At 41.9% G+C, this 26,840-nt stretch overlaps 2 protein-coding genes across 3 annotated transcripts; one reads left to right on the top strand and one right to left on the bottom strand.

The window, feature by feature from the left end:
* Positions 1 to 7,997: 7,997 nt before the first annotated feature.
* MRPS35 (mitochondrial ribosomal protein S35) lies at positions 7,998 to 21,639 on the bottom strand. Of its 2 annotated transcripts, none has more exons than XM_014262501.2 (8): positions 21,409 to 21,639; positions 19,914 to 19,948; positions 18,882 to 19,049; positions 18,428 to 18,488; positions 17,311 to 17,450; positions 16,784 to 16,893; positions 16,259 to 16,328; positions 7,998 to 8,454 (listed from the first exon to the last, which is right to left on the bottom strand). In XM_014262501.2, the coding sequence occupies exons 1-8, from the start codon at positions 21,611 to 21,613 to the stop codon at positions 8,182 to 8,184; spliced, it is 1,062 nt and encodes a 353-aa protein (XP_014117976.1). In that variant the 5' UTR covers positions 21,614 to 21,639; the 3' UTR covers positions 7,998 to 8,181. The 2 variants fall into 2 exon arrangements, with proteins under 2 accessions (XP_014117976.1, XP_005534084.1); XM_005534027.3 differs by having other exon boundaries at positions 19,905 to 19,948.
* Positions 21,640 to 24,918: 3,279 nt separating this feature from the next.
* On the top strand, positions 24,919 to 26,176 carry LOC102104977 (putative G protein-coupled receptor 19). Its single transcript, XM_014262500.2, is given in 2 exon segments — positions 24,919 to 26,054; positions 26,056 to 26,176. Coding segments are annotated over 2 exon segments (1,242 nt in total). The 5' UTR covers positions 24,919 to 24,933.
* The last annotated feature ends 664 nt before the right edge of the window (positions 26,177 to 26,840 follow it).

Here is a 26,840-nt window from a genome sequence, read left to right on the forward strand (position 1 = left end):
TAACAAACCCCTCCTCTTCTTTTTTTTTATAAATCATTTGGCTTGAGCAATAATTCTTGTTTTCTAGCTTCTAGCACTCGTTCATTTATTCACAAATCAATTTAGCTTCTTTCAACAGATTTTTCACATTATTTTGTTTTCTTAATACTATGATTTTTTTTTGTTTTTGTTTTTGCCATTCTAGATGTAGCTAATTTCAGGTCTATAGGCATTTGCTATGCTTTGAACTATATTGGTGATCAGCCAAATTAAACAGGGGATTAAACAAAGAAGAACTATTAAACCAGCTGTAGCACTGCTGCAAGGGGAAGAAGCTTAGCTTCTACTACTCTATCCCCAATACACTATGCCATCAATTTTTGGTCATTACTGATTTTCATTTTTGAACCGGCACATGGGCCATTTTTCTGATATCGTTGGCGATACCTAGAATGGCATTTTTATTGTCATTGAAAACAACAATCTTATGTATTAATTTTTTTTTTACAGAACACCCCTTCTTTTAGCTAATAAATAGTCTAAAGCCACTTTACTCTGATATATTGCAGCTCTGGCTTTTCATCTCTGACTGGCTATTAGTTCCATAGCCCCAGCTGTTTTATTGGTTATGATTTCTACAACAGCTTGGAGTTTCATAATGCAAAAATTGGGGTTCGATATCCCCAACTTCCATCTTGTGCCCAAGAATGTTTCCAATATGCGTTCAGGGGCCATTTCTCATCTCCCCATTTTTGAGGTGCTCAAAACCATTCTCTTTTATTTCTTTTTAGGACTTCCAAAACTAACACCCCCAACTGATTTCTGTCTCGTCAGAGTACAACTCCCCTTCCATTGCAAAGGGAGCTTTGGGTATGCACTTTTCTCACATATCCAAAATAAGCCATCTGGTGCCTTCTAATAGTCATTTTTCTGTTGATTTATATTTTCCCCAAATTTAGATATTTCTGGGATTCCAGAGTAAGGATTTTTCCCTTTACCATTACATCTGAAGAGTCTGGTTCGATTATCATACACACAATTCTTTTCTTTTACTTTTCCTTGAGTCCAATACAGAGTTGGCTCTTCTGGGATCCACCATGTAGAAGTTCCATTGCTAACCTTATACCTTTTACAGGGAGTTTTCCTTATTTCTTTAATAAATTCCTTACCAGTTCGCCATAAACATTCTTCCCCTATCACTGTTGAACTTAGAATCCATCTTTCTGGTCGAGTCCCCCCTCTTATATTGGTCCGGTTCCACTTAGGGAGTTCCACCGGGCCTATGCTACTACCTTTCCATGGCCATTCCTCCATCATCAAGGCTCCTCCACAGACCCAGCAGTTCGTTATGTTAAGTTCTTTACTTATCCTCTCCCCTAAATCCACAAACAGGTTTTTCCCTAGTCTTGAGATATCTATTTCCCCTTTTAATTGCTGTTTGAGCCCTGCATACAGGTCCTGACGTGAGGTAAAGTTAGGTTTCTGTGTTGGTTTTATCTTTTTTCTTATCACTTGCTCTTTTATCAATTCTTGGATTTTTCTCTTGACCGCCCCCGTGGAGCAAATCCATTTTTCCTCTTTTGGGCAAATGCTTCCCAATCTAGTACCACTGACTCCTAAGTTTTCTGTGATCCAATATTTTTCCCATTTATGTATACAGGCACTTAACTTGGATGGGTTATAGCAGTGACTATTGATATTGGTGTGGGTAATAAGAAAGAAAACCCGGTGTCATTCCATGTAGAGCTTTTGATAGCATTTGTAACATGGCTTTGCTGGTGTCCCAGAAGGGAAAAGGATAAGTGACAGAAGAAGGAATAATAGGGGTCCAGTATGACTTACACCCCCACCAATCCTGCCTATGAGGTTGCAGCTCACAGCAGGTGTTTTATATTCTTCTCGGTGGCGAGTTGTAGTGGTCAGTCTGGTCTTGCCCCCTATTTCCTTGTCACTTCCTCTTTTGTAATTTCCAAGCAAATTTCTTTTGACACCTTTTAGCAGCAGTTTCTCACCGTTCCTCAGGTACTTCCCACTCAACACGCACTAGTAATTTCCCATCTGTAAAAAAAAGTTATCATTTAAGTTATTCTTAATAGATTTGGCACCCAACACTTCCTGCAATGAGAGGCTTAACTTTGTGAACCATAATACCTATTATTCTCTAATTTAAACACTTATATTTAATCCAGATAGCATGTCCCATATTGGGATGATTTAGACAAGGTATATGATGTGGCACTGATGGAAGTTGTGGTTCTCCCCCCCTCCTTTATACAAATCACAGGCAAAAGTAAAAATATACGAGGATTTCCCAACTAAAACAGCCCCAGTCCTCCTGTTTGGAGTGGGATTTTTCCTCCCCAAGGTGGATATTGAAAGTGTCCCAGAACTTGTCCAGGCAGGACTTGAAACTACTGATACAGGCTTGGTCTTACTTCTCAGTTAGGCGTGATTCTTAGCTCATTCCTTGGGTCATTTGGATTGTTTCAGTTCATTACCGCCGGCCTCTATCCAAGAGTCCAGTTTGTATCACCCTGTTTGGGTGTTACAGTTCAGTCCTCAGATCTTTTGATCTTATTGGTGTGAATCCAACTTCACTCTTTGGTCCAGATTGCAGCTTCTCTGCCTTAATTATCAGTAGTACCTGAAAACAATTTCTTAATAACACAGGGAGAATGAAAACATCACATCAAAATTTTCCATCAGTATTCTTTAAAATTCTTGGGTTAAGCGAAATTTAACAGTTAACATAGGAGCCAATCTCTTTCTGCGCGTTCAAATTAGTTAAACAAGAAAGGCTAGGTTAGTTTTGACTTCAAATAAATTACATTCATTACCTTTTTACCCTTTGGTTAATATTTACTTGTTTAGCTTCACAAACTTCTTTTATCGGTTTCTTAGAACAAACCCCTTCCTTTTAACAACAAGAGTAAAAGAAAGAAAGGGAAAAAAAATAAAAAGAGATCTTATTTCAAGAAATTAAACACTTTGATGAGGTTTTCAGAACCTAACGAGCTAGACTACTTTTGCTTTGGTCTCATCATACACCGGTCTGTTTCTTCGTCCTTTGTTCCGTTCCTTCTTTCCCATTCACAGCAGTTTTTCAGGCTATTTCTCTCTCCCCCTCCTGCTGCCGCAGCTCTGGGCCGAGCAGGCTGTTTCAGCAGCTCGCTCTGCAGGAAGGGGCTGTCACTTGCGTGCTGACCCTGGGGCAAAGCTCGTGTCCCCTCTTTCCCTGCTGTGCTGTCCCTTCACACACAGGACTGGCATGTTCAAACACACTCAGCTCCCACCACAGCCGAGGGGCAGAGCCCGGAGTCCACAGTGCTCTGGTCTGGGGCTCCTCTGCTGGGCCAGCTCGCTCCTCAGCAGCAAACTTCACCCAGCACCGCTGCTGGGCCGGCGAGCACTGCCGGCACCCCGCACCCCTCGAGACCCCGGCACAGACACGGCGGGTCCCGCTCCAGCAGCGCCCCTCACGAACCGCGCTCTGCCACCCTTCACATCGGGTGCGAGAGGACCGGGAGCCGCCACACCGGGCCCCGCTGTTCACCACTCACAGGGACCGGGTCCTGCTGCAGCCGCTTTACATAAAAGCAATAAAACAACACCTAAACCTAGCAACTCCTAACCCAGCACTCCAGATACTCCTAACATCTCCTATTTCGGGCACAATTCTCACCTCTCTTTCTAAAAATCTTTACAACTCTAATGAAAGGCATCGCAAACCTCTCTCTCTCTCTCTGCCACTATCATCTCGCACTCTTTACACTACATCTCTCCAGAATTTCCACTACACAAATTACTTTGCTTTAGAATCAACTACAAAATCCTAACACCTCCTTTTTGGGGATCCTCCCCAAAGCCCCAAAGGCGCTAGACACAGAGACCAGTCAGCTAGCCAGCTACTTTTACCAACTAAAACAAACCTGCAATTACTATTTCTACTGCCTTGAACAGATCTTCAGTCAAGCTAGAAATGAAGACACAGACATCATTCTTCTCTAAATTTTCTTCTACAAGTACAAAGGAGTCTATCCTCACACAGCTCCTTAATGTGAATAATCTCTAGTGTAACCTTTTTATGACAAGATATGATCAGGTCTTTTATTTTTACAGGAATTTAGATACATTGACAAGTTTCTGACAATACCTTTATGTTTCAACAGTACTTGCAGCTTATATACTATGAACAATCTATAGCAAGAACCAGTCTTACAATTGTTTTCAAACTCTTCTTTCACAAAATAAGACTCATCTCTAAAAACACATGTACTTATTAAAATAGATCAAGTTTAGAGTCTCCACAATTCTCTTCTCAATTCGAAACACTAACAATCTTAATTCTAATCTTTTAACTGGGTCCACTTCTGCTTCTGTAATAAGCATAGCTGCAAAACAACACAAGCACTCCTAGAGACGTGCATTTTCTTGGCAAATTCAAAAGAACAAGAAATCATGGCAGTTCTGAGCCTGATCTTCACTTAAACACACCATCACAATAACTCTTTTTAGAAATCATCAGAGAGATGATCAGCATTTCATATTGTGAAAAGAGAGACAAAATAATTTTCAGCAGCAGTAAAAAGATTTACAACAATCCATAGGATTTTGCTTTTAGGCTGGTACCAGGTTCTGCTGTTAAGAACCATGGGCTGCGCCCATGAGCACGGGACACAAACAACATTAGGGCTAACAGCTCTCACACTTATTGACAACCTGATAAGTTTTCACCTTAAGAAGTGACTACTATGCAAATTACTGTAACTTGCTTTTATTTTACGATATTCACTAAAGTAAAGAAATTAGAAGGCATACTAAGAAATGGGTTTGTTTCTCTACAAAATAAATATTGCAGTCACTCAAGAAAAAAAAACAAACAGAGCTTACTTCTTTTTCCACTTTCTCCCAGGATGCATTTCTTGGAATTCTTCTAAGCTTCTCTCTAAAGCTTCTCTGCTCTTCCTGAAATCTCAAATTTTAATTACCGACACAGCTTACTGCTGCAGAAGCTTACAGCACCATCATACACAGAATTCTCTCAGAACCCGGGAAAACAAAGGCTTGCAACTTGCAGCTCCCTTGGTTTGGAGCTGATACCATACGCCAGGACTGCTCCATATCTCACTCACACATCTGGCTAAGAAAAAGCTCTCTGAGACAGTTTAACACCAGTCCTTACTCTCGGAATCACAGAACTTAATGTGCCCAAGGTCTCGTAAGACCCCGGCCTAGAAAACCTGGGTCCCAGAGGGACTCACCTGGCTCTCTCACCATTGGGCATGTTCCCGGCCTGTTTCACAGCTTCAGGAGGTTCCAGGAGTCACTGAGAGCTCCTCCGATCCCCCTGTGCCTGGAGCAGGGAACCCGAACCAGCATCTGTGGTTCAATCCAGCCTGCCGGCAGCCACCTAAACACAGCTCTGCGGCTTGAGAGCTCCAAAATAAGTTTAAACAATCCAGGGGCACCAAGACTTAGACGGCCCCCTGCCCTCACTTTACTCAAAAGGGATAGGCTGAATTCATCCCCTCAGGGCATCCTCTGTGCCTGATCTTATCAGGGTTCGGCCCGACTCGCCGGCCGGAGCTCCAGGAGTTCCCTTGCACTCCTGAGGCTGACCCGCCCCTCCGTCCCAATAGCTCAGCAGGGAGTAGCCCTGGGAGCACGATCTCCCAGGAAAACCTTTCACCGCCGCCACAGTGGGGCAAAAAAAGCTTCTAAAAAAACCAAAAAAAACAAACAACTTCAAACGCTGAACCACATACCAGCTCACCAAAGCGATCCCTCCCCCGCAAGCAGCTCTTGTTGCCCGGGGGGGGGAGGAAAGGCGCGGAGGGAAGATCTCCACTAAAGATAACCTTGGCTTTGCTCTGAGACCAGACCCGCTGAGAACAGATTTGATACAACACCCCCGCGGCTCCTGGGCTACAAGCCCCAGTTCTGGTTTGCCCCCCCCCGGGGCTCCATGACAGGAGCTCGCAGGGAGGAAGCAAATCACTCCATGTGTCCCCACCGTGATCTAGTTCCTGTGGAAACATCGACCCGTGTTCACTCTTACTCCAGCACAGCACAGGATACCTTTCCTCTTTAGCAACACAATTCCAAAAAAAAAAACAAAAAACAAACAAACAAACTTTAACACAACAATCACACCTATTTACGCATTCTCACATCTGTTCATTCAACTCCACCCAGTCACAGCAAGACAATAAGGTGCTCTTTACTTCCCAGTTACTTGTTAATATACGCCCATGGGCACTGTAATATGTCAAATATCTCAAGTTTCTTGGATTATTCCTCAATTTGGCAGTTTTAAGTCCAAATTTCTTGGATTTAATCCTCAACTTGACAAAGTTTTAGAGAATCCACATTTTACTCTGTTTTCCCAGTGGATTGTGCCAGGAAAACCTTGGGCTCCCTTTCCCGAGGGGCTAACCCCTCCCCTGAGACCCAGTCCCAGTAACCCCGGGGGTATCTTGCAACCCCCGCTTCCCGCTCCCCCCAAAGATTACTTACAACCCGTCTTCTTCTTTGGGTCTTCGTGCACAAGAATTATGGAGCAAAAATACCGCGGTTTTTAGGGAGCCTTTTCCCCTTTCCTTTGCTTTATTCCTCTCCTTCTTGTCCTCGGGGTTTTGACCTGCAGCCGCTTGGCCCACGCTAGGAGAAACGGAGCGGGGTCTGCTGAACTCAGCAGGGGCGCGCCTGTTTCCCCGTTCTGGATCTCCGGTGGTCCTAGAGGTGAGGTGCTTATCCCAGAAAGAGCCCCCAAAATTCTTAAAAACGAGATTCACTTAATAAATTATAAAAAGAATTTAATATAAATAAAAGACAATTAGGAGACATAAGAAATAAAGCAAAGGGTTAAAACGGCCGGGTGCCTTGGCGCGCTGCCAAGAGCACCCCTGGTATCTCATGGATACCCCTTTTATCCCATCCTTGCTGTGAGGGGTTAATGCATATTCAAGCATGTCCCCTCCCTGGTTCCACCTTCTTAGATCATGCTTCTGCACAGTCTCAGTTTCTGCTTGTCATCATAATTTTTTTGCTGGTCATCATTATTCTTGCTGGTCAGCATTCTTTTGGAGTCTGGTTTCCTTTTTTCTGCAGATGGTCAGTTGTTGATAAGGGTCTGGGCCCCTCATCCTTCTTCTGAGGGCAGCTGAGCTTATCTTTCTCCCCTGCCCACGTACTGGTACCGGCTTTTTGATAACAGTTTGGCTTCTATTGTTCTCTTGATAAGAGTTTGAGCCCCACTGTCCTTGCCCTCTGGGATTTCCTTGCCTGGTACCTAGGAAATTCTTTTAAGCTTAAGACTTGTTAGCAAGAAAAAAGTACATACATAGCTAAAAAGTATTTAACATATAATATTCATCTGCGAAAGCCAATATCACAATACAAATTTATAACATAGATATAATTCTTTCTCTGTGCTACACAGGATACTAAAAACTTTTTTCTTTCCTTGAAAAGCCTGGGTACCTTCAAGAGAGAAGTCAGCAGGTAACAGCAGTCAGAGGGTAACAAGGCTCAGTCCACTCCTATTTAGTTACAAACCCATCTCACCAACTCTCATCCTTCTTCCTGTCCCAGGTACTCTGAGATCTTCTCAACAACTGCTGGTTCACCTTCCCACTACCATCTAATTTTCCACCTTATTTTACTCCATTATTTTAGAGACAGGTGCTTTTACATGGGATATTTGTTTGCCCTCACAATAACAACTGAAAACCTCAACTGTCCAGAGTGCTTCAACACCTCTTCAAATCAGACTACTTAAGCAATATTATCCTAATTTTACACATAGGGAAAAATCTGAATGGCATTTGAAAAGCATTTAGAGCTCTTAATTTTCAGACTTCTAATTAATGGAACTGGAAGCCTAACTAATTTCATTAGTTTTGATATTGTTGCTCTAGGTTAAAGGCCCAAAAAGTGTGAGAATCAGAATGTGATCAAGAGCAGCGGACTGAACCAGGATCTCCCATGCTAACAAAACACAGAATAGAACATTCCAGTTACCAGTATGAATCCAAACATACTTTATTCAATGGAAAAGATTAATGGACAGGACTTAACTCATCATCAAGTTTCATTTTTTTGCTTCAGGTTCTGAATATTTACACATCCATATCATTAAGACATACTAATACAGTAATTGAACATCTCTGTAATGATTAGGTATACCTGCAGACTCTGCTCTCATGCTTGTATATTCAACAATTTCTTCACCGATTCCTTGTACTGAGACATGTTACTTTCTGTTTCACCGTTGTTTTTAAGTGCAATGACTGAGTTTCTGTAATTCTTAACCACTTCAGATGCCAGCAGCTTCTCCTTAGTGACATTACTGACATTCTCTGAGGCTTTTATTTGAAGCAGTGTGTCCAAGGCATTTTTCTGAGAGTGACTGTTTTCCCAGATATACTCTTCCATGTCTTCCTCAGACTTCTCGCTCTCCCACTTCTCAGTTTTCTGAAAGAAAATACAGAACCTGAAAAACTACCCAAGACTGAAACAAAGCAACAATAATTTGAAGAAATTGATCTCTCAGAGCAATTCCCTTCAAAAACTGCATTCATGGTGGAAGGTATTTCCTCCTTTAGAGTCTAATGCTTGTAACTCAAGCATGTATGAGCAGGATGAGCTTCTTTCTCCCACTCATCAGGTTCTTTATGTATCTGGCAGATACAACTGGGTGAGTCAGAGTGGCAGGAAAAGCTTATGGCCTATACATAATAACTAAAAACCTTGCAAAAGTAGTAATTTTAAAGAACCCTCAACACTGCAGTTCTGGAAGCAGCCACCCAGCTCCTATCTCCCTAGCACAGGGTTCTGCTCTGGCTGCACTGGCTGGTGGAGGGAAAGTGAGACAGTGCCTAATGAGTAACCTGCGATGTGACTCACGAAGAAAAGCACCACCAACAAATCCATTTCTTCTTCCTGCAAAATAAATTGCTCAATAGAATATCTCTCCACAAGGTGCTGATATTTACTTAATTAGACAGGATCACAAGCTGGGCACTGACAGAAGACACCATCCAAATGCCTGCAAATACACTTGTTCTGTATCAGTTGTCTTTCAACATTTCTCCAGGCCTTGAAAGAATCTTTAAGGAATATTTCAAATGTTGTAACATGCTATTTTTTATTGTATTTTGATAAATACAGATGCTTCAGTGATATATTTGCATTTTCATATATTGCAGGCTGTATGTTTGAGTATTTACAATTATTTAGTACTTTACTCATGTAACCAGTATGTCATATCTTTATATTACCTCACCTATGTAAGAATCACAATTTGAAATACTTTGGGTTTAGTTTTACTATTCATGTTTTTCTTAGAATTGTTATAAAATCATGTATAAATAAAACTTGCATTTCTCTGGAAATACATTCAAAGAAACCTTATAGTAAAGCCTCTAATCATACAGATTTTGTCTTTTTTTAAAATAACTTGCAAAAAAGGGCTCTTCAGTAAATTTTTAGCTGTGCTATGCATAACCAAAAAAGCCTCTTGCAAGTTGGGGAGGAGGGTTTTTTGTTGTTGTTTGGTTGATGGTTGTTTTTATTTTTTTTTTTCAATTTATTTATTTAAATGTTATTCTTTCCACTAAGAATCAAGGCTGCTGCAGTCAAACCACAGTATTCAATAACCTTTAATTAAGCTCCAATAGTTTTTTTCACCCTGCAACACCTGTGTGGCTGGATTCCTCTATCTGAATTTAAAACACTTTCCCAACTGCTGTGTCCTGAACCTGGTAAATGGCATCTCTTGTCTTTTGAATCTGAGTCCAAATCAGAAGCAGCAATTCACACTGCTCAAAGGTTCATATGACTACATTAAACCCTGGACACAATTAAACCACAGGAGTAAAAGGATCTCATTCATTTTCTGGAGGGGGAAAAACAGGAACAAAAGGACATCCTGTAGCCCTGTTCTGCTGAAATATTAATGGAATAAGTGGGCACAGTGAAGTGTTCCTTGTCTGTCTGACAAACCCTGCAATCCAGGGTGTAGATTTAGAGTTTTAAATTAACAGCATCAACCTGCTTTACACATCCCTTGGTTATCTGCAGAGTGTTTATCCAAGACATTTTTTCCCCTGAACTACAACAGAATTTTCAAGCCAAAGCCTCTCTCACAGGGATATGGTTTCTCAGGAATAAGGGAATATGGGTATCACTCCTGGCCACTCCCTGGACCAAATTCATATCTGAAGTTCAAACAAAAGATCCCTGTGAGGCTTTTAAACACCTCTAAGTCATAGCAGAGACTACAAGGACTAATGACTAATCTTCAGGAAAATCCTCTGCACACAGCAACTTAGAGGATTTTGGAGATGCACACTGATGAACAGATCAAAATTTACCCACCTCTTGTGAGCAATACAAAGCAAGATTTTAAAGCAACTGTTGAGTATTTCTTCCTAGGAATCCTTCCTAATAGAATCATGCCAACATGGATTTTAAGAGATTTTATTTTTTAAAATAAAATCTGACTGTGTGGTGGGAGGTGAGGGTGAAGGCAGAAAGAGATTTGACAGTAGGAGAGATTTCCAAATCCATTAGTTTTTGCAAACTAACTGTATCCAGTGAAACTCAGATACTTTTCAACAAGAATTACTGCAAGGGAAAAGTGACTGCAGAATTATATAAACAACTGGAAACGTATTCTAGGTAGACAAGCACCATGGACTCTGAACAGTGGAAATGTTACATGTGTTACAGACTCAGTTTAAAGTGTTATGGATAAAACTAATAAGAACAATTAAATAAAGCTCAAAAATTAGGTCTTTATCACTCAAATTTCATCAGCTGAATTATTTTTGTCCCCTACAGATTTAGCACGTTAGTGAACACTACAATCTTAAAAATGAGAATAAAACTGTGGAATCCGTGTGGAGAAGTAGAATCCAAGCGTGGTATTGTGTAATGTTTTTCTTAGAATCCCCACTTTGTGAACCAGGTTGAAAATAAGAATTCACTAAAAATGGATTCCTCATTCTATCACACAAAGACAGAATCTCAGTATTATCCAGCTTGGCTAAAGATGTGCTCGGCTGATACTTTCAACCTTTTCCTCTTAAAAGACTTAAAATAGGAATCAAAAAAACCCAAACCAAAACAACAGAAAACAATTTTCCATATATAGTCAAAGATCTAAACCTATGACTAAAGAGGCATAGAAAGACTATTTTTTCACTTCCTAATGCAAATATAAAGAATTATTTTTTCAATGCCATAAACATATTAAGGATTTCTTTCTAAGCAAATCTTTTATGCTACAATTTAAGCCAGTATATTGGGAGATTTACAAGCCTATACAGTGCTTATCTGAATTCTGGAAGTACGAATGCTAAAATAGACTTTGGACAGTGAAGTCACCTTTTACATGTGAGCCATTAATAAAAAGCTTCACTTTATATGGTACCTTAAAGTAGAGAAGAAAGAAAAGAATTTGGGATCTCTTAAGCAGGTATTTCACCATCAATGTGCTTGGGATTTTTTCTGCCTGTTCAACTTGCAGTTTTGCTGCTGCAGTGATACAGAGGCTTAAAACTGTCAGTTCTCCCATCTTCCTTTTGGGAAAAACATTTTAACTGAAATTTCTCTAGTGGCACATAGAAATGTTGAGGGCAATTAAAAGCATGACTCATGTTGGTTAATTTTCTTTTCAACAGTTTGAACAGTTAAGTATTTAATGCTGTTTAGCAAATATCAGGTATTTTAAAAGAATTATTTTTGAGGGGAAGGAAAGTTCCTTAAATGGCATGTTAAATTTCAAAGTCTGTATCGCCTGTAATAAATACACTTTGTATTGCATTGAAATAAAAGATGCTCTATGTGATACAATGATCTTAGATTTTCAGCTAATAAATGACAGCTATGCTAACATTTTCCAAATTACTGGGAGCCTTCAATCTTAAGTGCTTATCTTTTTGGATATAATACACCTTTAATTTGTACTATTTAATTAGCAACTTAGAGATATCAATAGGAGTTTGTAGAAAGTCAAAACCTATTTGTATCATATGAGGTTGGATACAGAAATTGTAATTATTTGTTGATGTGCAGTAAGTTAAAATCCATTGTTCTGAATAAGCAGAACTGTATTTTCTAGGACACAGCAATGGCACAGGGCTGGTAGGACTTCTAGAGGGTCAAGAGAAAACAAAGACTAAAGGAGGACTAAAATTCCAGTGAGGTACAAATGTGTAACAAAAAAGGATAACAAGCAGCGAAACAAAACAGAACTCTGCCCCAAATACTAATACTGCATAAGAGATGCTCTCATAATTAATGATGCGCTCATAATTAATGATGCACTCAAGTTTACTCTCTGGCTCTGTAACTAACTTGGGAAAGTTGCCATCAGCCTCTTTCAAAACTAAGGACAACATCTAATTTCTCTAGGCTAGAGTGGCTACATGCATTTTCTGGAAAATCCAGGTTTCTGAAAGGGTCATTTGTAAGGTAAATACCTTAATAAATATAAAAATAATTTTTTTTAAAAAATCGACCTCAGTTTGCCTTCTGAAGGTTGACCAAATAAGATTTTGATCTCATCAAGAGAGATAAGTGATATTAAAAATCCAAGTCTGTTGATTTTCTGTTCACTTTTTTTATGAATGTCTATGCCCCACGAGACAATTTCACTCCAACACAGACTGAAAACTGAACAGTTGCAAAAACTGTATTTATGCATCAATGAGGAGCCTTGTTTCTCCAGCAACAAGAAACACGGAGCTTAAACACAAGGTATTGCAAGAAGCTTACTATAGTCAGAAATATTACAAAGACAATTCCTAATTCAGCCTTTTGCTGGAATGCTCATCCTTTTTGGTTCCAAGAAGTACAAAAAAAAGGTGTAACCTTCTACTAAAATACACATTTCCTGTCAAAAGAGCTCCTTCCTTTGATTTTAAATGTTTAAATTCAGAGAAAATTTATGAAATTTAACATCTACTGTAAAGTCACTTTATCTTAACCTTTTCTGGTTCCCATTACTGATGAAGACTCTCTCAGCTGTCTGATTCTGGTGAGCACGCAATGGAATTAATTGTTCAAAACAAAGGACATATTCAAACATTTAGAGACCATCCTCACTTCAGCCTCAGTCTGCATTACTTAAACCCCTTAAACAACACTGAGAGAGAAACCTGTTCTAGGTAGGGAGAGTACAATTACACACCATCATTGTTCTAAGATACCCAAGTCAGAACCTTTACCCTGAACATTTTAAGTGATACAAAAAGGTGCCCAGGGAGCTTCAGCACGACTTGAGTACCTCCTCCAACTCCCACTGCAACTCTACAACCCCCATGTCATAACATCTGAGTGTTCCTAACATGAACTTTTTAATCCTAAGTAGCCAGAGACCTGCATATGTTTCAACAGTGGGCTCATATCCTTTCACATATTTTAGGCTGAATTACAAGGTAAACTCCCACTATGAAACTGCAAAATTCTGCTGTTACCAAGTATTACTGCCACAACCTGAAACAGTAAAAATTACGTTTATTTGGAATGACTTAAATAGCTTAAAATGACTGTAGTTGAAAAAAAAATGAAGCCTGAAGAAAAGCTATATGATGGATTTGAGTGTTATCACCAGTGGTCATATAAAAATACCCATTCAGCATGCAGACACAGACACTGCATCCCACCAGTGCCTTACCACTGAAAGCTCTAAAAAGAAATGCAAAAGTAGTTCCCTTGACATTCAATCAAGCTGTACAGCTGCAGGGTTGAAGGATAAATTTTAGTTAAGCCTCCACTGCCATGCTGTCTGCCCATTCATTTTTTTTCCTTCCCTCACCTTTCTTTTTCTTACTGTAAGAAGTAGTGGAGAACAGAAAATCCAGGACAACTTTTTAGTAATCTTTCAAGATCCCAGCTTTGCAAGGCTAAATCAAGATCCTTCTCTCTCCCTCATCTTGTGTATGTTGAAATACCATGTGGAATTAGAGCAATAAAAATTTAATTACTCTAAATGTTTTTCCTTACTGGAAAATTGACTTCCTGTTGTATTTCCTTCTCATTCCTGCTTTCAACTCCCAACAGAAGTGGTCGTTTGAGTGATGAACTATTAATCCAAGCTGTGTGAAGAAATCCATCCACGATCCTTTCAACCACTAGAGGGCAGCAAACTCTAACTCTTTGAAAACCACCTCTACCATACGAAGACATCCAGGTTTTGAGTGATGTTACAGCATTCAAGCAGCCATCATATAGAAGCAGCAAAAATACAACTGGTTAAGATGCTGATTAATAATCTATCTAATATATCTCACTCTTTCACTGATTAATTTGATCTAGGCACAATCCTGGGGGATAATCTGAAAGGAATCACAGAAAAAGTCCAAAGAAGAGAAATGTAATTCTTAATAGTTGAGGCAATCAGCCATCTAATTAATATATTCTGAAAGCTAATAAAACAGCAATATTTTATTAATAACAAGACAACTAGTAAACAGGAAGCAAAACATCTCCAGGTATTTTAGAAGGAGAAAACAAAACATTCTTAGGTTGTGAAGATTTTAAAGACTGTTTTAAAATAACTGAACTCATGGATCTGATATTGCATTAACTTTTTTTATTCATAATAAAAGGATGATGCATCACTGGCAACTAAAACATAATTACACTTGAAATTCCATTTCCTGATGTATATCTGCATATAACTTTTTCCTCCTGTACATGCTTCCAATCGACAAAATACAGATATTAATGTAAATCACAGGAGTTCTGCCACATTTAAAGTGGTCGTGGGCAAAGTTTTCAGGCTTGAGGGCAGAAGTTACATGGATCCAGCTTTCCTTCACTCAGCAAGAATGGAACACTGCCCTCATCTTTTGATTCAACTCCAGCAGCCACATGTATCACCAGTGTGGCACTACTCTGCTGGTAAAGTCATCAAATCCTACAATTAGTTCTGCAAACAGCACTGATATTACTGCCTAAATGGAAGGCCAGGCCCTGTCCATCCTCCTCCAATATTAAAGTTTATGTAAATGGAAATAAACCACAGACTGCTTGCTCATGATTTACCAAATGGATCCAAACTATCTTTCATCAAGTTATTAAAAGGCATTATCCCTGATCAGGGGCAAAAAAAAACATGCCACAAAAAAACCCATGTCACACAAAATAAAAACCCATGTCTCAAGAAACCATTAATTTTTCATGGGAATCAAAGACAATTACAACTGATTGATGAACTCATCAAATATTAACATGGAGGAAAGGTAATAAAAGTGCAAGTGACTTGTGCATATTCAATACACACTGAATACTCCCATATCAATATTGCATAGCCCTGTCTTCCAGTACTAATTAAAGCTGGAGCCCAGCACAGCTGTGGTGTTTGTCTGAAATTATTAAAGTGAGTGCTGTCTAGTTCTCTTGTCATCGCTTAACACTGGATTAACGTTTAACTCTACCATTAATTTAAGATTTGTAATGCAAATTGAAATGTTATCTTTCACCACTGATTAACTTTGATGCAATTATGATCTACAATTACAAAATTATCCTTTAAGGCAACTGCCACTGAAAGGGAAATATAGCTCATCCTCCTTAGGATATTCTGAACATCAGCACTGCAGTGATCAAATTCAAGAAAATTCATAAAATTGCTAAATACAGACATTTCCTACTCTAGAACAACTGAAAACAGTAAGTTTGAGTTTAGCAGTAGATAAGGTACAACTTCTGTAAGAGTGACATATGGAGAACATGAAGGCTTTGTCTGTCTCAAACGATGTGATAGTGACATGGGACACTTGAACAAAGTTCAGTCATCCAAAACATTACTACGGATTTCCAACAACAACAATTTCAGTTCAGACTGCTCACTTGTTTTCTGTAAAAAATGCTTGTACAATTGTTGATGGGCACCAACACAACCACAAAAATACAGGATACAAGTGTGAAGGATTCCCTGGGAAAGAAACATCTGTAGTCAGAAGGTGGAAGGCTACCCCTTTTCTGAGCAAGAGGGAGCTCAGAAAAGCAGTCAGCTTGAGACAAGATATGTGAGAGATCATTTAAGAAGCAGAACACTTGCAAGTGACAGCCACGGTTTACTGCAGCCCAGGAAGAGTCCAAGAAAAGACATATTCTAATTAATAGATAGGAGTTTGGAATCCTACAAGATGTTCTCTTGGTTGAATTTGAAGAAAAGTGAGTTGGAAGAGAACAGAATTTTAAGATCATTTACTTTAAAATATGACAGAGAGCACATCAAGAGAGTCCATGTACAACTGCTTACCCAGGATTCGTGGTACAGCACTGTGAGCAGGTGCATGCCGTAATCATAGTTCTGTCTTCTCAAGGGACACCTGCAAATGCAGAAACAATTTTTGAACAAAAGGTTAAAACCTACCATCAAATTTTCTACTGTGTAATGCAGGGAAGCTTAGGAAATGAGTGGTTGATTCCTGTGTTATTTCTCAATTACGCACAACCAAGAATAACATTGTAATGGGGGTATGAATACTAAGAACAGAGAAGAATGGCAGCTGCAAGTCAGCAGGAAAATATACAATACCCAAGAACTTACAAATCTTCTGGAGACTTTTTTGCCCCCTGCACCAAAGTGTAATCCGTAATACATTGTCTGAACTCTTTTAAAACTTGTTTTTCATAGTTAATAACAGGAGTAATGTTAATTAAGTCCTATTTTAGTCCTAAAATATAATAATTCACCAAGACAATTACTGGTATTACTAGAAGACACCCAGCCCTTTCTCTGCTGTAGGCATTGCTACAATATTGTTTCCTTCTGACAGCTCACCTATTTGTTGTAATTGTGAGTACATCTGTCTCCCGACAATACCGCTCTCCCACGAGCTTAATGAGCTTCTTCTTTGCATGGTCATCCAAATTCAGGTTAGAAAGTTTAACCTTCACGAAAAGGAGAAAACAACTTTAATTCTTTGGAAAATCCAAACTCTGAACTCAGAAGTACTTGAGACAGGCACATTTTCTATCAAGGAGAGCTATTCAGGATGCATTTGCAGAATTTCTTCGGATTGTATCATGTTGGAAGTCTTAACACAGGGCAAGAACGTGGGTATTCAAACAATATACACCTGCATAATAAACATCCCCACAATGCTTTACAAGTCCCAAGGCCGGTCAATATGAATGGACAGATTTGGTCAGGAACACACAGATGTACTCATTTGTGTGTGATTTTGAATTCCCTCCATTTCCCTCATTTCCTTACAGCAGATCACACTTGTATGTTTGGAAAACAAAGCAAAGTATTTAGGGGTTTGAAACAAAGGCTGTTTACTTATTTACTTAACTACTACTTACTCTTAAGGTCACCACTCTTGCCTTGGGATTCCGAATAGAAATCCCTGAAGAAACATAATCTACTGTTTCAATTTCAATGGGAAAATGCTGTTCACATTTCTCATCACTGTCCAGAGCACTTGGCCACTCAGTGCAGAAATCTGTACAATAAAGAAAAAATGCTCTGAGTAGTATCTGTCTGCTTGGGTTTTGGCTGGCTTTTTTTGGGTTTTTTGTTTTTTCTTTCAAATGTATTGCAATATATGTTTTTAAAAGTACTAGTCCTAGAAACCACTCATTTAGGTATCAGCAGTGTTTCTGCTAGACTTGCTCCAGTGTTGCCACATCCCTCTTTGTACTGGATTCCCCAAAACAGGATACAGTACTGCAGATCAGTCTCACAGCTGCCAAATAGTATTATAGAATGGTTTGGATTGGAAGTGACCCTCCTGCTATGGGGATTTTTTTACGAGATCCAGTTGCTCAAAGTCCTGTCCAGCCTAAGCTTAAACACTTCCATGATGGGGTATCCACACCTTCTCTGGGCAAGCTCTTCCACTGTCTCATCACCCTCATCACAAAAAAGGCTTCCTTTGCCTGAGCTCCTCATTAGGTTTCTCTTACAGGCTTGCTGTGTGGAAGGCTGTTCCTGGTCTCTAGTAGATCCTGCATCTCTCCAGCAGACCCTGCTTTCACAGAGGGTTTCACATTAACAGCTTTTTGGTCGTTAAATGCAGTCCATAAGGGCTACTGATTGAAGCCTGGTTCAATCACAGAGTTCTCTGAAAACTGAGTCACATTCATCACTCACCTTCAGTAAACCATTGAACAATCAACTCATCAGTTCAAGCAAGTTCTCATGGAAAAGTAACATTTCAGTCTTACTGTTGTGCTGACAACCTCCTGAGACTTATCTGCTACCTCCTGGATGACTTTTGGCAGCAGAAGGAAAGCAGACAGTATCAGCCACAGCCAGCTAAAAAACCAGCTCCACAAGTGTACCATGTCTCACCTCCATCATCACACAGACATCCTGCTGTCTGAAAACTTCCAGGGATAGTTTAAAAAGAAAAAAGCAACCAACAAAACAAACAAACAAAAAAAAATAAGAAAAACCTCAACCCCCCCACCCCCTCACCTTTAAGAGCTGCACAGTGCTTCTTAATTGCAGGAGGAGTAAGATGCAAAAAATTGGGAATCTGAAACAGACACATTAACAGTTACCAAAATAATAACTTTTTGTCTGATCAGAAGTAAATGGGCATTACTGAAATCTGATTACACTTCTCACATTTGCTAAAGCAGTGTAACATGCTTTAAGGAAATGTTCATATAAGCAGACTCTTCTCGAGTCTGATTTAGGAAAAGACTTAACTCTGTGACAAAAGTCACTAGCATGATCATCCTAAAAAGTCTCCTGATATCATTCACTTTTTAATTAACTTTATATTTGTTACCACTTAGAAATACAAGAGGATTACGTGACTTAATAACAGAAAACAGTCTCCAAGACAAATATTCAAATCAAAGCAGTGCAGCCTTAGTGAACAGTGACTTTAAAAGTGATCCCCCAGCCATGGCACGTGTCTTACCTTGATAAGTTCTAGGTTGCCTTCTTTTGGTGGAGGCACTCCTCTCTTCACTGGGTAACCCATTCGGACTGGGAGAGGCACAGAGGCAGGTTTAAAGGCAGCTGCTGTTGGATACACACTGCTCCAGTCCTGATCCACAGCCATCCTCTCCGTCCTGGGAGGTGCAGCCTAATCAAGGGTAAAGAGGACAGGTGGGACGGGAGATACACGGGATGTAAGACAAGACAGGATCAACACACCAAACAGCAATTTCAGGAATCAATTACCACAGCTGGACATTTCAAGACACCTTTTCAGCAAAAGTTAGTGCTGATACGTAGAGGAATTTTTAGCAGAGAGCCTCTCCCATATTAGCTGCCTGGCCTTTCCCAATCTTCTACTGTATTTGATGCCAGAGATGCTTAGGAAGAAGAACTTGCCATCATCCTGCCTTAAGATAAATCAGGAGGGGGAATCAAACCAGTACAGAATTGCAAACTCTATTTCCTAAAGGGCATGAATGTTTGGTGGGGGACAAGACAAGGAGTTTTAAAAATCTGTAATTCTGTAGGTGTGGAACAGCTTGTAATAAATAATGCTGAAATTTCTTGCCATAGAAATTTCAGTGTAGGGACAATTTATCAGCATATTACAGAAACAGCTTATACACTCCAAAAACTGACCATCATTTCAGTTAAATGCTCTTAGAAAAAGAAAAGCTTTATGCCAGAAATCTTTATACCACAAACCCTGTAAACTCAGGCTAAAAACAACATTGACATGTCTGGGTTACTGGAAATGCAACTTTAAGTTACTTTTCAGACCTGCACTACATGGTGTCAATGCAAATTAACCATCAGCTTAGTGTTATATATTTGATTTTTGATAACACAGACTAAAAAGGTTACAGAAGCCAGGTGATGGCAGGCCAGTCCCAGGGGATTGTTTCACCAGGATTTGACTGCAGAAAGGGCTCCTGAGTAAACTGATACAACACAGAACTTAGAAAATCTTCCCAAACACTTGAACTAACTGTAAATTTACCGAACTTACAAACTGTGGTGTCCTGCCTCTTCTCCTTACTGAACCTGAAAGAAGGAAAAACAAGAGGTGAACAAAAACATTTTAAAAAGAAATTATTCCGTAGTTTAGGCAGCCAAAAATATAGCATAATTCTGTATGGTTTTTTTGTTTTTGTGACAATATCTAGAAATACTCTCCAATCTTTACATGGAAGAAGGGGAAGATGAGATACTCAAAACTGCAGATTACTAATTACTTAAAAAAATAAAATAAAAAAGAATTTGGAGGACAAGAATGAAAGACACTTTTGCCTTCATTCCTATGCTTCCTTTCCTCTTTCCCACACAGCAGTCACAAATCACTCTCCACCAGCAGCACAAGATGGATAAACTTAAGAGTTCCTACTCCCAAAAGGAGAGTGCCATGGCTCCATCCTTTCCTTCTGACAGCACAGCTTCACACAGTCTTCTGCGCCACACTCCAGCACATGAGCTGCATGAACATTTTGGATATTGGATTGTTTCTCTTCTTAAACTGGGGGTGGGGAATACCTTGATCCCGCTCACTGGGCATTCCCAGAGAAGGTGGAAGGAAGTGAAAGAATTTAATCAGTTTCAGGCCTGGGCTTTTCCTGGCCCTACTTTATAGCTCACTGGTTTCACCTGGAGCTGTGGTGAGGGATCCCTAGGAATAAATGAAGTCACCAAATACCACTGGACTTTCAGACTAAACACTGATCTTTGCATGCCGGTCTGTCCTCATTTTTTCTTTCTCCTCAAACTCTAAAACATTCCAAACCCCATTGTCCAAACAACGCCACCAGAATAATGTGGCCTCAGACTTTCAAAGATGAGCCTGATGGCATTTATTTTCAAGTTTTTGGTTTGAGTTCAGAGATTTCATTGATTGCACATATTTAGCAAAAAGCGATGACTAAGATTTAAGAAGGGATGTTTGGATTCTTTTATTTCATTCACATGTCTTACAACCCAACCCCATAAAAACTTGTGGATTTCGCATGTTGTTTTCCTTATCTGAAAACTTTATGAACCCTTTTCTCTTCATCACTTTCTTGCTATTAAAATCTCAAACCGAACAGTACATCCATTCAGGGCTTTCCAACAGATAATATTCAGTATTCCTTTATCCCTCGACCTACCTTTTCCGTGGTGCTTTTACATACAGCCACATGTCACAACAATCTTACAATCGGTTACAAACATCTGTAATTTCAGGTCAGGACAGCTTTAGCTACAGCAGCGTCACGGGAGATCATCTCTGTTGCGCTTTCAGCGACCTGGCGTGCTCCAGATGCCCACCGGGAAAAGGCCGGGAAAACCCTGACCCATCACTCCCACTGGGCAGAGGCCAGGCACGACACCAAAGGCTTCCCCGGAGTACACACAGCGATGAAATTCCCCTTGGGAATAAGCTAATACAGGCACCGCTCCGCTGCAGCCCTGCCTGCCGTGCGTCCCGCCATGCCGGCGGTGCAGTCCGACCGCCTCGGGCATCCTGCGCTCACCTTCCTGAGGCTGCGGCCCTTCCCTGCCGCTCACGGCGGCCGCCGACGAAAAAGCGGCGCGTCCCCAGCGAGGCGTGCCCAGGGTTCCGCCGGCGGCCCGGGACAGCACAGCCTGGGACAGCGCAACCGGGAACGCCAGAGCCCGGGACAGCAGAGCCACGCGGCTCAGCCCGGCCCGGCAGCACCACCCAGCACGCGCCGCCATCCCAGCCCCGCCGCACTCCTCCCGCGGCCCCGCCCCGCACGACGGCGGCCGGCTCGGGCCCAGCCCCGCACAGGCGAACGCGGCAGCGCCGCCCTGATGGAGACCCGTAGGGCCCGTTCTGCCCCAGGGAGAAGCCGCAGGCGTCCCGAGGTCTGTTCCTGAGCGCTTCTGTGGAGCCCTGGACTGGGCAATATCCGGGGTTCGAAACGTATCCTGTTCTTGCACAGACACACCAACAATCCCACCCTGTGCATCCCTGAGAGCGTTGTCCAAACACTCCTGGAGCTCTGGCAGCCTCGGGCCCGTGACCATTCCTGGGAGCCTGTTCAGTGCCCTACAGCCGCTGGTGGAAGAACCTTTCCCTGATGTCCAAGCTAAACCTCCTCTGACACAACTTCAGGCCATTCCCCAAGTCCTGTCCCTGGTCCCAGAGAGCAGAGATCGGAAGTACCCCTCTGCTTTCCCTCATGAGGAAGTAGCAGACATCCATGAGGGGCCCCTCGAGTCTCCTCCAAGTCAAGTTTTTCCCTCTCCCAAGTAAAAATACAACTTCTCACCCCAGTCTCCACCAATCTATTTTTGGAGGATTTACTTCTTCCCCCCAGAACTGAAGGGAAGGAGGACTGGTGAAAACAGCCGTACAATACAGGTCAGAACAGGAGATGTAGAGAGTAAATGAAGAAAAGTTTAAGTCAGTGTAGCTGTAAATTGAAACAGGATAACCAGTAAAATTTGCTAGGATAAGACACAGTCCTGCAACCATGTATTTCTTAAAACTAGTAATCAAAATTTTCTGCCAGAAGTTTGATGGCACTAATCAATCCTTCATGCTGTTCAACCAGAGCCTTCTGTCTCTCACATCCACCTCTTCCCACAAGATCCTTCAATCCCTTTTTTTTGTTGTTGCAAAACAAATTTAATTCTGCTGGGCTACATCTGAAACACACTCTAAAAACCTCATCTGAATGACAATAACTGTGACTTTTCTAGCAAATACACTGCAAAAGGTACTCAAGGTTTTGATTCATATTTCATAGTGAAAGAGCTTCAAATTAAAAATAATCTAAGTAACTGCCTGGAAAGTCCTGTATTAAAGATATGGATACTGCTCAGAGCTGGGGCTTTAGAACTCACTAAGAATTAAGTGAAATACCAACAGGCACATTGAGAGCTTCCTCTGGAACACACCTTCTTTCCATGGGAAAGCTCCTTTCAGCTTTCCTAAAGTTTTAGCCACAAAATAAATCTTGATAGGGAAACAAAACTCTTGGTAGCACAGGTGGTCCCAGTAAACTGCCCAGATTTCCAAGTCTGGATAAAAAAATATACACAATTTTATCCCTGTTGTATTTATTTTTTTTGGTAAAATATACCAGTATATCATCCTGAAGGACAGGAAATGTAAGAGGATTAAAAAAATCTGAGAAAATCATGTAAACAGAAAAGACTATGTGATTTGTTTATATCTAAAAAATCAAAACATTGACAAAAATCTTTTGGATTCGGAGCAAGGAGAAATGAATACCTCTGAACGTTTTTCCTTACTGGAAAATTGACTTCTTGCTCCATTTACTTCTCTTTCCTGCTTTCAATGGGACTTTTCAGTGATAAACTAGTAATTGAATTTTCCTCCCTGCTGCAACACAACCAGCCCAGGCTCCAACATCTTGTCTCAATGGCCACATTCCAAAGGAGGCATTGTATTTAGTAATATTTTACAGGATTTGGAAAGCAGCACATTCCCATATATTCACCACCTGCTGGTTTTAATCAGAGGAGATCCACTGGCTGAGCTGTCTGAGTTGATGACCTCTTTGCTCTGCCCATAACACCATGGCCAGCCCTGATCTGCAAATATCACTGTTACTGCCTCCAAGACCCCAGGAACTTCAAGGCTCTTTTACAGCAAAAGTTAGTGCTGATTTGTAGAGGAATTTTTAACAGAGGGCCTTTCCCATTTGGCTACCAGGCCTTTTCCAGTCTTCCACTACATTTGATCTCAGAGATGCTTAGAAGAGGAGCTTGCCATCTTCCTGCCTTGGGATAAATCAGCAGGAGGAGAAGGGGGAATACCAGTAGGGAATTGAAAACTGTTTCCTGAAGGGCTTTGGTGTAAGGTGGCAGACAAGACAATAAGCGTTAAAGTTCTGAAATTCTGAAAGTGTGTACCAGTTCATAACACCCCAGTTACTGAGCATTGGAGAGGAGCAGGGTTTGTCTGCTCGTATGCTTATCAAAGAATACATTATTGTCCTAAAAACATGTCTTCCCAAGGGTGACTGCCCTTCCCAGAGCTGGGCAAGGCCTGATATCATTACCAATGACCATGGCTGAGGGTGCCGAGTGACCCTTTGGGCAGCGAGCAAGTGACACTTATTTGTGCACAAGTTGTTGATCTGCAGGAGGGTAGGAAGGCTCTGCAGAGGGATGTGGACAGGCTGCACGGGATGAGGTTCAGCAAGACCCAGTGCTGGGTCCTGCACTTGGACCACAGCGAATCTCAGCTTGTAGAGCTCTGTTACAGAATCTGGGGCAGAGGTTCTCAGTTGACTGTTGGTGTCAGTTGCTTCTGGCCGTCCATCAGTTGTCCCTTGGGTCAACCCTAGACCTGCAGAACCTTTGAGCTGGTCCTGCTGTGAAGAGTCAGCCTTGCTGCTGCCTGGGTGGAAGGCCCTGACCAAGGTAAGAACATTCCCATCTCCCTGGATTTTCTCCAGAGCATAGCAATGCTCAGCGGCTGACTTCACCGACATGTATTGACAATGCTGACAATGTATTGACAAGCTGAGGCTCCAGTGCTAGAACTCAAAAGGCTCTCCCATCCTTCCCCCATCATCTGTCTGTGTACACTGACCTCCTCCCTCAGTATTTTCCTTCTGCAGCAAAGCTCAAGGTCAAGTCAAGGGTGCAGGGACCCTCATGGTTTGCTTTTCTGACACTTTCACAGAGGAAGTACAGCTCATTTCTGGGATCAGTGGGGCATGTTCTGCTCACTCAGTTTGCAGCTCACCAGCCCTGATGAAATTGCACCTCAGTCTCCAGCTGAGTCTCCAGCTCATCTTTCTGTAGACAGAAATGCTTGTCTGAAATACTCAGGCCATTCCTAAAAATCTGCATGAAACTTAAGATTCTCTGCCATGTCACATAGTGTCACCATATATTTCTGACCCCTTTCTCTGAAATCTGCTCCAAGGAGTATGGAGACTACTTAGAGTTATCTCTTATTGATTACTTTGGGCTTTTCACACAGTTATTGAACAAAACCTTTTCTCTCTCTGTCTGCAGCCTGAGGAAAAGACGTGGCTGAGTTTGCTCACAGCATGGATAACAGCAGTGGTCCTGTTTTTCTCCTTACCTTGCTCCTGCTGCAGAACACGAGCAGCCCCAAAGCCTCCACCTCTCCTGCTGGCTACGAGATGGCAGAACCTCCACCACCAGGAGCCGGCTCCAGCATGAACCACTCTCTGGTAGAATATGGGCTGAGGCCGGGGGAAATCACAGCTGCCACCGTGGTTTGGGGAGCTCTGTGGCTGATCTCTGTCCTGGGAAACTTCCTTGTCTGCTTAGTGATCCACAGGAGCAGGAGGACACAGTCCACCACCAACTACTTTGTGGTGTCCATGGCCTGTGCAGACCTCGTGAGCAGCGTGGGGAGCGCGCCCTTCTTGCTGCTGCAGCTGAGCTCTGGGCAGTGGATGCTGGGCAGCAGGGTGTGCCAGCTGGTCAGATACATCCAGTACCTCACGCCTGGAGTCCAGATCTATGTGCTCCTCGCCATCAGCGTGGATCGATTCTACACTCTCATCCATCCTCTGAATTTCAAAGTGTCAAGGGAGAAAGCCAAGAGAATGACTCTGGTCTCTTGGCTCTGTGGTGCTGTGTTTGCATCACCAGCCTGTTTTCTCTACGGCTTCAACAGCGACCACCACTGCAACTTTTTCCTCCCCAGTTCCTGGCTAGGAACTGCCTCTGGTGTCATCCACCTCTCAGTGCTGTTGCTTTTGATCCCATCACTTCTCATTATCCTCGGCTACCAGAAACTCTTCACCTACATTTGGAGAAGTGGCACTGAGGACACAGCTGGCAGGAGGACAATGAATCTTGTCTCAAGAAGAAAAGTGAAAACTGTCAAGATGTTTTTCATTTTTGTCTTGGATTTTCTCCTTTCCTGGCTCCCTTTTTTCACAGTACAGTTGTGGCACCCAGAGGAAACAGACTACAGAAAGAGCTCCTTGCTTTTCCTGGCCATCACCGGGATCTCCTTCAGTTCCTCAGCGTCTAAACCAACCCTCTTCTACATCTATAATGCAAACTTCAGAAGAAGTATGAAAGAAATTTGTTGCATGTGCAAATATCCCAGAAGCAACATCTACACCATTGCTACCAGTTCCAGTACAGCCAAAAATAATCACATTGGGATCACAGATATCGCAGCAGCATCCCAACCTCACCAAAAGCTCCACCTGTGATGCTTTTAACAGAGAAGTCAAGGAGCAGGAGCTTGCCAGGCCTGGGGGGTTCAATACCACAAATATGTTTGCCAAGAGGGTTTCATTACTTTGAAAAGCAATGGAAGAGGTATGGGGATGCTATGTTTCCTGAGAAGAAGGAGGATCCTTCACTATTTTGAAGCAATAAATAGTTACATATTTTAGACCAGCTCCTTGGGTAGGAAAAAAAGAAATATTCTGTATTACTTAATGGCTTGAGTTTGATGCATTTGTCCTATTTCATGTCAGTTTTCACATTCTGCTTTGGGGAACTTCTCACCTGGAATCTGCAAGGGCCCTCACATTCTCTGTTTGTCGGGAGAAAAGGGAAAGAACGGGGAGGGAGGGGGAAGAGGGTGGGAGGGGGGGGAGGGAGGGGAGGGAGGGAAGGGAGGGGGGATGGGAGGGGAAGGGAGGGGAGGGGGGGAGGGAGGGATTGAGGGAGGGAGGGGGAGGGGAGGGAGGGAGGGGAGGGGAGGAAGGGAGGAGGGAGGGAGGGAGGGAGGGAGGGAGGGGAGGGAGGGAGGGGAGGGGAGGAAGGGAGGGAGGGAGGGAGGGAGGGAGGGAAGGAGGGAGGGAGGGAGGGAGGGAGGGAGGGAGGGAGGAAGTGGACGAAGGAAGTGGCGTAAGGAAAGGAAGTGGCGGAAGGAAGGAAGGAAGTGGCGGAAGGAAGGAAGGAAGTGGTGGAAGGAAGGCGGAAGGAAGGAAGTGGCGGAAGGAAGGAAAGAAGGAAGTGG

This window comes from Pseudopodoces humilis, chromosome 5 (genome assembly GCF_049639895.1).
Source record: "Pseudopodoces humilis isolate 2021_Gansu_Grassland_sample_001 chromosome 5, ASM4963989v1, whole genome shotgun sequence".
NCBI lineage: Eukaryota > Metazoa > Chordata > Aves > Passeriformes > Paridae > Pseudopodoces > Pseudopodoces humilis.

Bases quoted from the DNA above. Each gene is read 5' to 3' on its own strand.
- MRPS35 (XM_005534027.3), bottom strand. From the start codon at position 21,613: ATGGCGGCGCGTGCTGGGTGGTGCTGCCGGGCCGGGCTGAGCCGCGTG. The intron at 16,894-17,310 runs GTAAGTAGTAGT...CTTTTCGTGAAG, and splicing joins CAAGAGTGGTGACCTTAAGA to GTTAAACTTTCTAACCTGAA. The intron at 8,455-16,258 runs GTAAGCAGTTGT...ATTTTCTTTCAG, and splicing joins TGCTGTACCACGAATCCTGG to AAAACTGAGAAGTGGGAGAG.